General features: G+C 47.3%; 1 protein-coding gene across 1 annotated transcript in view; it reads left to right on the plus strand.

Moving 5' to 3' along the window:
- lamc3 (laminin, gamma 3) overlaps window positions 1-15,406 on the plus strand; it is a 60,447-nt gene extending 45,041 nt beyond the window's left edge. The window contains 18 exon segments of the mRNA XM_067250145.1: window positions 210-458; window positions 586-739; window positions 932-1,074; window positions 2,050-2,228; window positions 4,323-4,494; window positions 6,879-7,006; window positions 7,008-7,120; window positions 8,447-8,524; window positions 8,903-9,037; window positions 9,968-10,225; window positions 10,710-10,725; window positions 10,838-10,939; window positions 11,108-11,153; window positions 11,156-11,206; window positions 12,043-12,245; window positions 12,474-12,614; window positions 13,108-13,207; window positions 13,855-15,406. Coding sequence (XP_067106246.1) covers window positions 210-458; window positions 586-739; window positions 932-1,074; window positions 2,050-2,228; window positions 4,323-4,494; window positions 6,879-7,006; window positions 7,008-7,120; window positions 8,447-8,524; window positions 8,903-9,037; window positions 9,968-10,225; window positions 10,710-10,725; window positions 10,838-10,939; window positions 11,108-11,153; window positions 11,156-11,206; window positions 12,043-12,245; window positions 12,474-12,614; window positions 13,108-13,207; window positions 13,855-14,093 — 2,507 coding nt within the window. The 3' untranslated portion in view covers window positions 14,094-15,406.
- The last annotated feature ends 304 nt before the right edge of the window (window positions 15,407-15,710 follow it).

A 15,710-nucleotide genomic window follows, 5' to 3' on the forward strand; every position in this document is an offset into this window, starting at 1 on the left:
TGATTCAACAACGGGTCCGTGTTTCCGTCCATCTGGGTAATGATTTGGTCTGATCCAACATCCCACCCCCTCCTCCACGCCCTCAACCCGTTGTATTCAAGAGTCTCATCTCCCCCCCCCACCCCCCCCACTTCTACCCCCGATAATTGATCTTATCAACGACTCTACCTCCACCCCGCCTCTCCCAACCCCTTCCCCAACCCCCACAGGCACCCGCTGCGAGATGTGCGAAGACGGTTTCTACGGTGACCCACTGGGCCGCTCTGGGCCGGTTCGGCCGTGTGAGCGCTGCAATTGCCACGGCAACGTGGACCTCAACGCGTTAGGCGTGTGTGATCATGTGACAGGGCTCTGCCTGAAATGCCTGGGCCACACCGAAGGAGACCGCTGCCAACGATGCCAACAGGGTTTCTATGGAGACGCCCTCAGTCGCGGGCCCACGGACCAAAAGTGCAAACGTGAGGGGGACATGATTTTAGTAACTGTTTAATTCGGATGTTTTCTGGCACTGATTACTGTATGTACTTTTCTATCATTCATGGAGTGTCACTGTGGTTGGTTATGATGTGGTTGTTTGTTGTCTAGCTTGCAGCTGTAGTCCTGCAGGGACTTCCGGACCATTGGAGGACTGTCACCCCCAAACAGGAAGTTGTCAGTGCCTTAGTCATGTGACAGGAAGAGACTGTGGTCACTGCGAGGTTGGCTTCTTCAACCTGCAGCCTGGAATAGGCTGCGAGAGGTAAGTTCTCTGTTTCTAGATCATATCTCCCCAGAGGACAAGATTTATCCTGTGGATACATTAGATTTACCCAAAACTGAAGAGGATTTTGGACCAAATAAATGTAATGTATCTAACACAGGAGTTCACACTGTATTTCCATAATTCTACTGTTTATTTTCTATAATTCTATTTCTATAATCTCCTCATCAGATGCAACTGCAATCCCATTGGCTCCTCTTCAGTGGCGTGCCACCCAGTCACCAGCCAGTGTATGTGTCGCGCCGGCGTGGAAGGCGTCTCTTGTGGCTTCTGTCGAATAGGCTTCTTTGGTTTCTCCTCCCGGGGCTGCAGAGGTACAGTCTTTCCTCCTCCCTGCATGTTTACGTGGGTGTCTCTCTTGTACTGCTATCCTGGGGCCTTGTAAAAGCGATTGAGAGGTAGATGATTTAGAGGGCCCCCCCCAAGCTTGGGTAGGGTCCAGAAAAGTTTGGGGATTTATGACGTCTACATGGGCACCACTCATCAATATCTATTTTAAAGGGCCCGGTGGGGTATGTTTTTATGGAGGGCTCAATATTAGGGACAACACTTCCTCACAATGTCTGCTCTTTTCCTCTGTCCTCTCATCATCCTATCCCTCCTTCTCTTTTTATCCACCCTCCCTCCATACCTATCCTCCCTGTCACCCCTGCCTCCCTCTCTTTTTGTCTCCCCTCTCACCACCATGCCCTCTACATCCATCCCTCTCCCCTGTCCACTTTCCTTCCCCATCTTCCCTCTCTCCCCTACCTCCCTCTCTCCCCTGCCTCCCACTCTCCCCTACCTCCCTCTCTCCCCATCCTCCCTCTCTCTCCAATCTTCTTTCCCCCATCCTCCCTCTCTCCCCTACCTCCCTGTTTCTCATCCATCCTCCTTCTCTCTCCCCATCTTCCCTCTCTCCCCTACCTCCCTCTCTCCCCCAACATCCCTCTCTCCCCCAACATCCCTCTCTCCCCTACCTCCCTCTCTCCCCCAACATCCCTCTCTCCCCCAACATCCCTCTCTCCCCTACCTCCCTCTCTCCCCAACATCCCTCTCTCCCCTACCTCCCTCTCTCCCCTACCTCCCTCTCTCCCCCAACATCCCTCTCTCCCCTACCTCCCTCTCTCCCCTACCTCCCTCTCTCCCCTATCTCCCTCTCTCCCCCAACATCCCTCTCTCCCCTACCTCCCTCTCTCCCCTATCTCCCTCTCTCCCCTACCTCCCTCTCTCCCCTACCTCCCTCCCTCTCCCCACTACATGCCTTTCTCTCGCATGTCCACCCGACTTCTCTGTCCTCCTGTTCTCAGCCTGTAACTGCGACCCGATGGGTTCTACTTCCATGCAGTGCCATGGCAACGGCACCTGTCCCTGTCGTCAGGGCTTTGTGGGTTACAAGTGCGACCAGTGTGAGCTCGACTACTTCCACAACAGAAACACACATCAGTGTGAGGAGTGCCCTGTGTGTTACGGGCTGGTCAAGGAGAAGGTCAGTGAGTACATGTGTCTGTGTGGGAGGTGGAGGTTGTGTCTGTGCTGTACAGACACAACATACTTGCTTAAATGGGTGTGTGTGTTTGTGTAAGTGTGTGTGTCCACCAAGTGGACATCAACCCTTTCAACCCAAGCCATCAACCCTTTCAAACATTCCTTCAGAAACTGCTGTTTTCTCAACCAAAAAGAATATTATCCTAGCCTTTCCACTTCCCCAGGTTATATTGTAAATGATCTATAATAATCACCGAATACCATTCTGTTCTTTCAAGGTGAAGACAGACAGGGAAAAAAACTTTGTGAATGCAGTGATAAAGAACCAACTATTTGTCCTTATAGTTTTCTATCTCCAGAGGGAAATCACTGGCTTAGTCTGCGTATGCTGAAAGCTCCATAAATGGTGTTACTCTGACAGATGTATCCAGCAGCAAAGGTTTGCTTTGTGTTGCCTTGTTATGGATAAATTGCTTTGTGTTTTCTCTAGCCATGCTTACTTGTTCTGCTCTGTGTGTGTGTGTGTGTGTGCACTGTGACGTTTACAGTCTCCGTGATGCAGTGAAGAGCCCAGAGAACACCTGCAATTATTGCTCTAGTCGTTCTCACTCTCTCTCCCTCCCTGTCCCCCGCCTCCCAGCATGTCTCCACTCTCTCTTCTCTGAAGATGGGAGGGAGGCCCGAGGGAGGTAGAAGAACAGAGAGGAAGAGAGAGAGAGAGAGAGAGAGAGAGAGAGAGAGAGAGAGAGAAGGAGGAGTAAAAGAGAGGAGTCCGAGAAATAGAAGAGAGTGTGCGAAAGGAATGGATGAGGAAGGGAGAAAGAAAAAAAAAGAGAGAAACACGAAGCCACCCTGTTATAAACGAGTGTGTGCGTGTTTTACTGAGCAGTGGACTTCCAAAGGTTAGAGTGCTGCTGTGTACTCCTGAATACATGTTGAAAGCACTGTTAATGACCAAGATTTTACCTTTGGATTCAGAGGGGTGTGTCTGCTGCATGGAGAGAAGGAGGGAAAGCGGGGTGGGGGCAGTATTCCAAAAATATGAATGGAGGAGAGGAGATGAGAGGAGAAGAGAACAGAAAAGGAAAGGAGAAGCAGAGGAGAGGAGAACCATACATTTAAATTACATTTACATTTAGTCATTTAGCAGACGCTCTTATCCAGAGCGACTTACAGTAAGTACAGGGACATTCCCCCCAAAGCAAGTAGGGTGAAGTGCCTTGCCCAAGGACACAACTTCATTTGGCACGGCTAGGAATCGAACTGACAACCTTCAGATTACTAGCCCGACTCCCTCACCGCTCAGTCATCTGACTCTGTTCTCATACACATCTCATTTTTACACCGTGAATGACACATAAAGCTTTGAAATGAGCTAGTCTGCGAAATCTGGCTTCCTGCTTGGTGACACCGTGTCACATTATTATTGTTATTAGGAGACGACAGAAGTGTACCTTAAAGGCAAGGCCCACGAAAAGATTGAAGGACGCTGTATGAAACCAGCCGGTTCAGCTGTGCTGAGCTCGGTGGTTGATGAAATACAAGAATGCTCGGAGGGTGTGAGTAGAGGGGGAAGAGATATGGCACGGAACCAGCTTCATTGTTCAGCCTTAATGGCACATTTCTATACACTGCTTTCTCCCCACCCTCTAACATGCTCCCGACAAACTTGACACTGCATGGTGCCTGTCAATATCCTCTTTCTATGTATGTTTACGAACCCTGGAGTATGGATGTCTGTGAATAGAAATAGGTACGGACTGCAAACAGCTTAGGCATAGAGCAATGCAATATAGACCCATGGATAGAGGGATGCAATAAAGTTAGAGATTGACGGATGGCCTGCAATTTATTCTCCTCTCTCACCCTCTCTCAGGGACAACGGGATGAGTTTGAAATCTATACATTTTTTTTACTTATGTGGGGAAATTGAATTGAATTTGTTACTGTCGTCCCAAATGGAGCGGGCGAGATGGCAGAAATGGGAACAACAATCAAACAACAAAATAAAACAGCCCAAAAAAGCGGGCAAATATAAACGATAAGCAAATCATTGTATTCTTTTTTTTTTTCTATTTGTGCCTCGGCACTACAGGCCAGGAAGTTGAGGACACGCTTACAGGAAGCCGAGAAACTACTGTCTCGCTACAACTGCCAGGGCAACTACGGGCGCCAGCATCAACCACGTGACAGTGAGCATCACCAGCATGAGCACCAAGGGGAGGACTCGCTGCCCAACGCATTGGAGGACTTCCTGGCGCTCCAAGGTAATGTAAGGTGGCTGAGTCAAGGCGGGGAGTCAGGTGGCTGAGCGGTGAGGGAGTCGGACTAGTAATCCACAGGTTGCCAGTTCGATTCCCGGTCATGCCAACTGACGTTGTGTCCTTGGGCGAGGCACTTCACCCTACTTGCCTCGGGGGAATGTCCATGTACTTACTGTAAGTCGCTCTGGATAAGAGCGTCTGCTAAATGACTAAATGTAAGACATTTGACTTCAGAAGGATCTGGATCCAAAGTAGAGTCGGAGACAGAAGATCTTTCAAAGTCAAGATGGCTTGAGAGGTTTATTCAGCAATGCAGCAGTTGGTACAGGAAGACACAAAAAGCTCCAGACTCCTGAAGTCCGGCACAGTATATAGTCAATATGAGGAAAATCCCCCTCCCTCCGAACTACTATTTCCCAATATTGCCACGTAATCTTTCCATAGTTTGTTCCCTTTTCCATGATGCGTCATGTGTACGAGCTCCCTATCTCTAACGTCAGCTCAAAACCCCTCTCTAAGGAACCCCAGAGCACCCCTTCTACTACAAGAACCAGCCCTCCTCTCTGGCTTCTGTTCTATGGGGTTCTCCTTCACTCCCACTATGGGCAGAGGTCTAGAGGACAACAGCAAACCCAGATTCTCGGCCTTCAATCAGAAATGTTTTCAACGGACACCCCTTGGCTGTCCTCCTCGTTTCTGTTCTCTCTGTTGTTGATCGTTTGTTCATAACAACTCCTTCTTAGGAGCTGAAACGCACAACAGCCCTAAAGATAGTGACGACAAGTGACTTGAGATGCAAGCTATTGTGTGAGACACAACTATTTCTGGATCTGTTGCCCGTACACATTGAACCAACCTGTGTATATGTTTCATATTTCTGCTCAGGTGAATGAACCTAGCGGGCATGAGACTTTAAAGAGACAGTTCATCACCCAAAATACAAATAACATATTGTCCCTTTAACTGTAGTGCTATTTATCTGTCTAGATTGTTTTGGTGTGGGTTGCCAAGTTTTTGAGAGATGTTTGCTTTCTCCCAAAGTGTGGAAGAAAGAAAATAATTCCTGCAAGAAAACTGCTTACAAAAAAGTTTATGGATCATCTTGAGCAACTGGGTTACGATTTCAGGAAAGATACAATGTTTTTCAAAGTTTCGTTTTTTGTGCTTTGACCACCACAAGACTAGCCCAACCTAGCTCCATTATATCAGAGAGAAGGCAGGCATCTTTACCGCCAACATCTCCAAAACTCTGCAACTCACACCAAAACAATCTAGATGGATAGATATTTACATTTTTAGTCATTTAGCAGACGCTCTTATCCAGAGCGACTTACAGTAATTACAGGGACATTCCCCCGAGGCAAGTAGGGTGAAGTGCCTTGCCCAAGGACACAACGTCATTTGGCACGGCCGGGAATCGAACCAGTGACCTTCTGATTACAAGCCCGATTCTTTAACCGCTCAGCCACTGACTCCCCCTGATATCCCCACCAGTAAAATGAAAAATGTGTGTTTTTGATTTTGGTGTGAACTGTCCCTTTAATATGTACTTTGAACAGTTCAAGAGAAATCCCCAAATGAGGGTCTTTACTGGCTCAGTGGTACCCAGGACCACTCAGACACCAATCGCTAGGATGCAAAACAGCCCCCAGTGTGACCAACTTAATCCCTGCTGTGTGTCTGACAAGCTGCACATCGTTAATCCCCACCTCATTGTGATTAGAGCTCTAATTAGGATTAGGCCTGTCCATGTTAGGCTAGGCTGCGCCAGGCTGCGCCAGGATGGGATATGCTTTTTATCCTTTTAATACTACTCTGATCTGCTCTGTTTGGCCCTGCACTGCTTTGCTGTGGTTTGCTGTGGTTTGCTACTCTACTTTGCTCTACTGTACTCTACTCTACTCTGTCCCAATGAGTGGGCTGTATGCGCTTTCTCTCTGTCTGTCGCTCTTTATTTCTGTCTCTCTCTTTCTCTGCATCTCTCGCTTTCTCTCTCTTTCACTTTCTCACTCTCAGTTGTAAAAGTCTTGAATAATAAATAGTACTTTGTTCAGTGTGTGGACATGTAACCAAGCTACTAGCTGGTAAACCAGTTCACATCAGTAAAGATGAACAGACATCTGGAGCAGACCAACATGACCGACCTGCAAAGCCTCTAAAAGCCCACTGATGACTATAGCTAATGTTATAGCTTACAACAGTGTATTTCCCAAGCATGGACAGTGACAACTATGTTTGATTGCCTCAGACTGGACACAAAGAACTGGCAGTCAGGAAAACATTATCAAATGTATTTGTGTGTGTGTGTGTGTGCCTGTATTACCTTGGTGTGTGAATGTGTATGTATGTGTGCCTGTGTTTACGGTGGTGTGTGTTTGATCCTACAGAGGCAAAGGAGGTCTTCATAAAGCAGTTCACCCAGCTGGGGGCGTCCGCACACACTCTCTCTGTCCAGCTGCATGGAGCTGGCTCGGCCCTGGACTGCAGGATGAGCGGGGATGGGAAGGAGGAGGGAGACGAGGACACAGGGCGGAGGAGATGTGTGCAGGACGCTTGCAAGTTCTTTGTCCGAGGTCGAAGCCGCACACACCCAACTGCAGAAGGCAACTCTGGACCTGGGGAGCATGGTGTGAAGGCACACACACACATCCACAAAGTCATACCCACACACCAACACACACATATAAAACACACAGTACAAGCACACACACTAAACGTCTTTGATGTTTTCCTGACCCTGTTGTGGGCAGTTCAGTATAAAATCACCATGCAGTACTACCTACACTATGTTCATCATTGATAGAGACAGATGGTAATGCCTGAAACGGTGGTGGTATGTTTTATAGATGTTCTAGTCTTGATAGGCATGGTGGTGGTTAGTAATTACACTGGGACTTTCATGTACAGATCCCCAGAGATCAGAGTCTGAGCCGCTCTGAGAGAGAGGAGTGGGTCGGTAGAGAGACAGAGAGACAGAGAGAGAGAGAGAGAGAGAGAGATATATATATATATATATATATATATATATAGAGAGAGAGAGAGAGAAGAGAGAGAGAGAGAGAGAGAGGAGAGAGAGAGAGAGAGAGAGAGAGAGAGAGAGAGAGAGAGAGAGAGTGTGAATAAACAAACAAGAGCGACAGAGAGTGAGAGAAAGCAAAGAGAGCGGCGGATAGCTTGTCTGACGGACATTTGACTGAAATAAACTATTTGTTTGCCCCCCCCCCCCTCTGCACTCTTTTGCTCTGCACTTGCTTGCGGGAGCCTGGAGACTATTAGGAATATTGCTGCCATGTTATTTGTTTTTTTGGCGGAAATGAGAGGGCTCGTTTTTGCAATGTGTATGTCTGTCTGTGTGTGTCTTTGTGTGTCTACACTTGTCTGTACGTGTGTGTGTGTGTGTTTCCATACCTGTGTGTGTGCATGTGTGTATGTGTGTGTGTGTGAGTAGAAGACTTGCCTTATCGTTTGGGCGAGCCTCAAGCAGGAGCAATGCAATTCCAAAATAATCAGCAGAACGGCCTGAAAATGGAAGAGAAAAGCGTTTGTGTGCTATATATGTAGATTCAATTTTCTTTTTTTATTAGCGCTTTCTCAAAATAAATGTCACCGGCAACCTTCCTATGCTGTTCTGTAGTCGTTCACAAACAAGACCCAGTGGAACAAATTTCTCTGTCTATTAATGTCTTGAGGGTGTCTGACTTTTGGTGGTGTCCTTGGTGACTTTAGGAGTCATGCTTGGCTTTGCTCATAGTTACAGCTGACCACTCTCTACTTGATCTCCATTAATCAGCCAATCGGCAATTGAATCACACTGTAAATCAGCGAATCAAAAATGTAATCATGCTATTGCTCAGCCAATGCAATGCCCACTTATCAAACAGAGCTTTTTCCTCTCAAGTATCTTCTTAACTTTTGTCTGGGTTATCTCTCTTATGCTCCTTTCTTTGACCTTTAGATGGTTTCCGTTTGAGTTGCCGATGGGCCCCAACCGATGGAATGCAGCGGTCAACGACTCACGCTTCCTGATGACCAGGCAAGTGGGGTCAATTCACTCTGATTGGCCAATTATGTATAAAGGTCATGGTGGTATTAAGCCCCAGTGACTGCTCAAGCTCCACGGACTGCAGTCACAGTACTGCAAGATTGAATGTGGAATATGAATAAAAGATACAATATGTAGAACTAATGTAGAACTTATGTAGAAATATAAAAAAACATTCTCTGATCTTTGACTTTTAAAGTGCTTTTAGTGAAGTTGCAGTGGCTGTAATCTAGTTCAACTTGTATACTTCTATTGTCTTGTCTGTCTCTGCCCTGTCTCTGCCACTTCCTGTCTCTCTGTCTCTACTTCTCTCTCTCTCTCTCTCTCTCTCTCTCTCTCTCTCTCTCTCTCTCTCTCTCTCTCCGACAGACATGCAGCCATGGCTGGACACATAGAGGCCATTGCGGGCGAGGCGCTGGCGGTTTCCAATCACACTTTATCTGTGCTGGTAGAGCTGTTGGAGGACAACTCCACTGAGGAGTACATCAGGAACCTAACGGAGCAGTGAGGATCAAGACAGTTCACACACACACACAGTCATACACACACACACACACACACACAGCATGGTCAACACAAGCACACATACTGTACACACACTGTACACACAGTCATACAAATACAGGCACACACACACACACACACAGACTGTCACACATTCACACACATCATTCCCTCATCCCTACAGCCGATTGTCTCCCAGACAGCATCAGTCCTGAGGGCCTTCAAACAGCACATATAAAACAGTCGAAATCCCCCCCCCCCCGGCTCCATATAGCCCTATCTGAACACTGTGGTTCAGTCCCAGAATGCTGCTGTGACTCTGAGCTATATTTCTCCAGAAGTGGAAGGCAGAAAGGAGGGGTGGGGTGTTTATGTGAGGAGGGGTTAGGGGTTTCGGTGCCGCAGGTCTCATGAATCCTCTTAACAATGTCTCTTTGGAGCACAGAGGAGCTGAGAAAGTGAGACATTCAGCCACTGGGGTTAGGGTGGGGGGGGGGTTCTTCTCTCCAAGCCTGATGCTTGGTGGGGCGGGCGAGGGGGTGGAGGGGGGGTGGGGCAAGGATGGAGGGGTGGAGGGGTGGGGGGCCCCGGATCAGTCACATATGCACACACACACACACACACATGCATTTCCTGGTGTCAGATTGCTCAGAGGATTATCCTAAACGCTTCACGGCACCATGCCGAAACCCTAGGTGCTCTCCAGGGAGGCAGGAAGCAAGAAACGACAAATTGATTACCCTTACCCAGCTCCAGTCTGCTGCTTGGTTCTGGGGATTGCTGTTAATCTTGTCGAGATTTCTGCATCTGTGTGGGTGTATGTGTGTGTGTACGTGTGTGTGTGCCTTTTCCACACTCTATCACTGTATGATGGTGCCGTGCCCCTCCCCCCCACACACACACACATATCCTTGTCTCTGTTTCTCCTAGACTCGCAGACATGCGGCAGCGTAAGCACAACCTGACAGCCCAGGTGAACGAGACCCTAGCCAATCAGCTGGCTTTAGAGGCGGACTCTGCCAAGATCGTGGTTGCCCTAGGTAACCTCACCTCCTCCCTGCAGCAGTTGGGTCAGATGAACCACACCCACCTACTTGGGCTCAACCAATCGGACCTGGTTTCACATCTGCTCCAACCAATCAGACCCAAGTATTAAACCTGGATTCACGCATTCAGAGGTCAGTCACAGTAGAAATGAGTGCAGAGACATTGACAGAGAGAGAGTGACAGATACAGAAAGAGAGAGTGACAGAGAGAGAGAGAGAGAGAGGAGAGAGGAGAAGGAGAGAGAGAGAGAGAGAGGAGAGAGAGTGAGAGAGAGAGAGAGAGAGAGAGAGAGAGAGAGAGAGAGAGAGAGAGAGAGAGAGAGAGAGAGAGAGACAGACAGACAGACAGACAGAGACAGAGACAGAGACAGAGACAGAGACAGAGACAGAGACAGAGACAGAGACAGAGGCAGAGGCAGAGCAGAGGCAGAGGCAGAGACAGAGACAAAGAATATCAGGAGACCAGCAGAGGACACAGGGACGGACAGACAGACAGACAGAAAGAGAGATGGACAGAGTGAGACTGACAGACAGACAGACAGACAGACACGGTCAGACAGACAGACACGGTCAGACAGGCAGACAGACACGGTCAGACAGGCAGACAGACACGGTCAGACAGGCAGACAGAGTCAGAGACAGGTACAGATGTCAGTTGTCTCCTTGTGTGTCAGAGAGAGAGAGGGAGATGTTGTTTCCTCTGTGTGTTCAGAGCCAGACCTGCAGGCCAGGATGTCGGACCTTACCCTACAAGGTCAACACCAAGGAGGAGCTTGTCAGCAAGATCAGAGAGGAGATGGAGCCTAAGATCCACAGTGCTCAGGGTATCATGGAGAAGGTGCAGGAAATCTATGAGGTGAGAATATTTACATGTCTAAAGTATCTGTTGTTGTAGATAGATAGATAGATAGATAGATAGATAGATAGATAGATAGATAGATAGATAGATAGATAAATGGATGGATGATGTTCTTTCACACCTCCCTGTGTGTGTGTGTGTTTGTGTGTGTTTGTACATATAAAGCTGCAAGCACGCACCCAGGGTTCCAAGGCCATGGCCCTCTCATCCGTGGAGGCAAAGAAGTGGAGTCTGACATCATCACTCTGCACAGGGAACTCGAAGGTGAGCAGAAGAGAATTAAATGAAAGAGACATTGTACGACATCATCCTTACAGAACATGCTCTAGCCAATCCCCTGAGACCTTTGTAAAAGGATCACTTTTGTTAGTCTCACTGCACAATCAGGCGCACGGTAGCATGGATATAGCATAGCGACGGCCAGAGGCGTTGTTAGACATCAAACTCTACTGAGGCACAGGCCCCTATTCATATCCCTCTTTTTTCTTTCAAGCTTGCTGCGCACAAAGCACTACTAGGCTATAGAAACTCCCCTTGCTTAACCCACTATACAACAGTTCAGGGACACAAGTTTGAGCGCAAATACTGTTTTTTTGAGCCTATCAGTAATATTGTTTTTATGTTTTAGTCTAAATAAGATGATCGGTAGGCCTATTATTTAGAAACTATCTTTAGTTTTGTAATGTTTTCTTAGTTTACCTCAATTCGGACTTGTGTGCCGAGTCCGACACCTGGACTTCTGTGTGCGTGCTGCAGTGCAAGCTCAGAAGAGCGCGCTGACATGGAATTCTGCGTGCATCGGTTTGTGTTTTTGGTTGAACACTTTTACAAGCGTTGATTGGGATACTGCGTTTATTTTTTCCGGGATTATTAATCTAAATGAATGCACTGACTTATAAAGTAAATTGTTAAAACTCAAACTTTAGACTTTACTGGGGCACATACGATTTATACTGGGGCACGTGCCCCAGGAAAAAGGGTCTAACGACGCCCCTGGCGACGGCACATTCAACAACAGTTTAGAAGTTACGGCACTTGGAACACATTTGGAGAGTTGTGGAGAACCTGGCACCACAGCGCCCTCTATCTGTTCCTTGTAGACATACAGAGGGAGTGGCCGGCCAGGCAGACCCAGACCAGGGCGGCCCAGCGGAAGGAGAGGCTGCTGGGGGAGAAGCTCCTGCCCGACGTCAGGAGGAAGATGGGCCTGGCCCAGGAGGTTCTAACCACAGCCTTGGAGAACGCTACGCTCTCTAACGCCACGGCCCGCCAGGCAGAGCCCACTGCACACACACTGGCTAAGGTGAGTGTGTGTGTCTGTGTGCGGGCATCATGTGTCACGGGGTCTGTGTGTGCCTGTGTGTGTGTGCCTGTGTGTGTGTGTGGCTGTGTGTGTAACGGCTGTGTGTGTGTGAGGTCGTGTGTGTTCGTAAAAGTCTCATGTTGTTTTGCGGTTCTCTTTATGCTCAGTTGTCCGTTCATTTGTGTGTGTGTCTGTGTGCGTGTGTGCGTGCGTGTGTTTCGACTCCAGAAGGCCAAGGCGACCCTGAGCCAGGCCAAGCAGACCAGGAGCAGGTCTGCCCAGCTTAGCTCCTCAGTTCATGCCATCTTGGAGCAGCTGGCTGAACAGGAGTACCGGACTGCCAGTGTAAAGGACCAGATCAACAGCCAGGTGAGCAGTCAGAACCAGGACCACACCAGACACATTACAAGCAGAAGGGCTTCGGTTGGGCTGGAGTCACATCAGCCTGACCACCTTTACAGTAGTACGTCATTGTTAGAATAATTCAGATATATCATGTATTAGGTTACATAGCAGGTTTAGAAAGCTTGTTATGCAGTGTACAGAACTAACGTTTTCCATTTTTTTGAAGTGTAGTCTTGTTGTATTAAAAAAGGATTCATGTCTTTCCCAACTCACCCTGACATAGCTTACATACATGTACGTATGTACCCTATATCATTAATATACATGTGTTTATTTACACATGAAACAAAACCCCTCACAGTAACTTATTGTTACAACTAAAGTCCCCCCCATGCAGTCAATCTCTTTTCCTCCAAAGCTTATATGCGTAACTTCAGCAGTGGGGTGTGGGTAGTGGCTCTATGGCAGCTTCCACGGTCCTGGGTCTGGTGTCACCAGGGGTCTGCTTCTGTCTCAGTCCCAGGTGTCCCTGACAAGTGTGAAGGAGAGCATGGAGACAGCCAAGAGACAGCTGGAGGCCTACTCTCTCACCCTGACTGAGCTGGTCTCCAAGATTGGTATGTTGTTTGTTGTCTTTGGGGATTACATGTTATTGCCTTGTTATTATGTCATGTCATGTTATGGTCTTTACGTACAGAATATTGCTTTCTTCAGGGACAGTTTATTACTGTTTTAGGGACAGTATGTAATGGCCTTTAGGGACAGTATGTTCTGTCTCTCAGGAATCTTCTAACATACTCAGACTCAGACTAGGGAAGCCCATTGAAACAGCACCTTAGCTCTAGTCGATACTTAATTTGTATCTGGGAAAACAGCCCACAGAGTGCTCTGATATTTGTGGAGCCAAAATAACACATCTATAAATAGTTATACGCCTACTTGATACTTAATTCATCTCTCTTTGACTCTTGTTAAAGCAGAAGCTAGTGATTTTTGTCATTAGAGACAGATATATTTCATTACTACACAACCACATAGAGTAATTACAGAAATCACACAATGCCTCTCTTCATTCCATTCAAATCAAACACTACTGCAAAACACAAATTGCTACTGCAACCCAGACCCGGGGCATTCATTTTTTATAAATTTCGCCGGGCAAAAATCCATCAGGCCCAGAGATAAACATAATTTTTCAACCCATGTTTTCTGTAGTGATAATGTAGTATCTCTCTCTGATGTGCTCTGATTGGTCCGACCCCAGACGGCACTGTGGCGACGGACCGCTTCGACCGCATTCTGAATGAAACCACGTTGCGTCTGAGCATGCTCCGTGGCAGCGTGGAGAGCCCTGTGCTGAACGGAAAGATCCAGAAGCTGACGTCCGCCGCCAGGGACCAACAGAAGCGTCTGTCCATACTGGAACAGGATCTGCAGGAGATCCGAGAGGAGAGAGACAGTCTGAGCGACATCGCTCTACAGCTCCCCAAATCCTGCCCCTAGTCTTGACCATCCTCAAGTCCTGCCCCCCTCCCTCTTGATAGCCCCTCACACCAATCCTGCTCCTAAACTTTGACTCTGAATCTGACCCCAGTCCTTGTCCCCTGTCCTGGTCCTGGTCCCGCATTTCAGCAAGAAGACAAAAAGGGGGACAGTGGGAGGAGAGGATGTGATACTTGAGGCTCCCACTAGGAGATGGAGGAGAGGTTTTCATCATCGTAATCGTGACCACTGTCTCATTTTTTCACATCTAAATCCACTCTCACATTCCATCTCCATCTCTTTTCCTCTCACCCTCTCCTACATTCTCATCAATAAATGACTTCCCTTCCTCCTTCGGTTTTTTCGTTTATTTTCTATTTCATCCTCCACTCTCATATTACTAACAACCTCAGAACCTTAATTAAACCCTGGATAATAGCCTCCCATTCTAAGCTACTGGTGCGCTCTGTCAAGTTTCAAATAACGGTGATTTTCTTTCCTGCGAGGGTAGGCGTGTCTGAAAGCCGGGCCAATGTGACACATTCATTTACACTTGAGCTCCTTTTCATCAACGTACCTTAATTAACAATTAGTCCTTTTGCCCTGGATGGATTCAGGTCGGGCCTCAACCGCAGACAATGTTAGTCGTGTGATTCTGAGTGCACAGGCTCTTTTAAGTCACCCCATCTCCATCTCTGATTCTCTGTGTCATATAAACACTATCTAGGCTACTTTTGTCCTTTACAATGACAAGCAAAGAAACAGATGTTCAAACTGTCTTTGGATTGATATAACCTGGCAATTTTACCTGCTGATCGTGGATATTTCCGATGACATGTCTGTAATGAATCATGTTATGTATTCGTCCAATATTGGAGCAGTACAATGTATATGACAAGGAAAATTGAAATGAGATTTGACCATGTTCATTCTGTATAGTTGTACTGTGTGTGTGTTCAAGTATATTACCTTTTGTAACAGGTACAAGTAACATTGGAATTAATTAGTCCTGCTCCTCTAGACAATTCCTAGTGGCCTAATCTAAACCTGCAAGAATAATTTCTAACCTGTATGAGCTACTATACCGATCAAATAAGAGACCACTGCGGCTTTTTCTTTCCTTTCCAAAAACTTTGAGAAGGAAAGTTTTGAGTGAGAAAATGAAGGGTTCAACTTGCAGTGGCCTCTTAAATTGAACCCTTCAATTATTCTATTCTTTCTCCACGTTTTTGGAAAGGAAAGAAAAATGTGTAATGGTCTCTTCCTTTTTTCGAGAGCTGTAAATTTGAACAATTGATGAGTACTGAATAATTCACTTAGAATAACAACTAAGAAGGACCTAATAATACTATGTACATGTAAGTGTAGTAAAGTGACTTATACTGGCAGCTGGGTGAGATGCAGTTTGATGGAGTGCAGTGGGTCCAGTTGGAGCAGAGGGAGGAGGAAGACACATAGTGGGTGGGTGACAGGAGAGAGGGTGGTGGAGTGGGGTATAGTACGGTTGGGGGGGGGGGTCATAGTTCAGGGGGTGGGTGAAAATGGTGTGGGGGGTATAGTCTGGACATGGGGTGGCCAAAGGGACTACTACTCAATGAGTATGCGCACCACAAGGGGCAAGAAGCTGCTGTGAACTCT

This window comes from Osmerus mordax, chromosome 14 (genome assembly GCF_038355195.1).
Source record: "Osmerus mordax isolate fOsmMor3 chromosome 14, fOsmMor3.pri, whole genome shotgun sequence".
NCBI classification, from domain to species: domain Eukaryota; kingdom Metazoa; phylum Chordata; class Actinopteri; order Osmeriformes; family Osmeridae; genus Osmerus; species Osmerus mordax.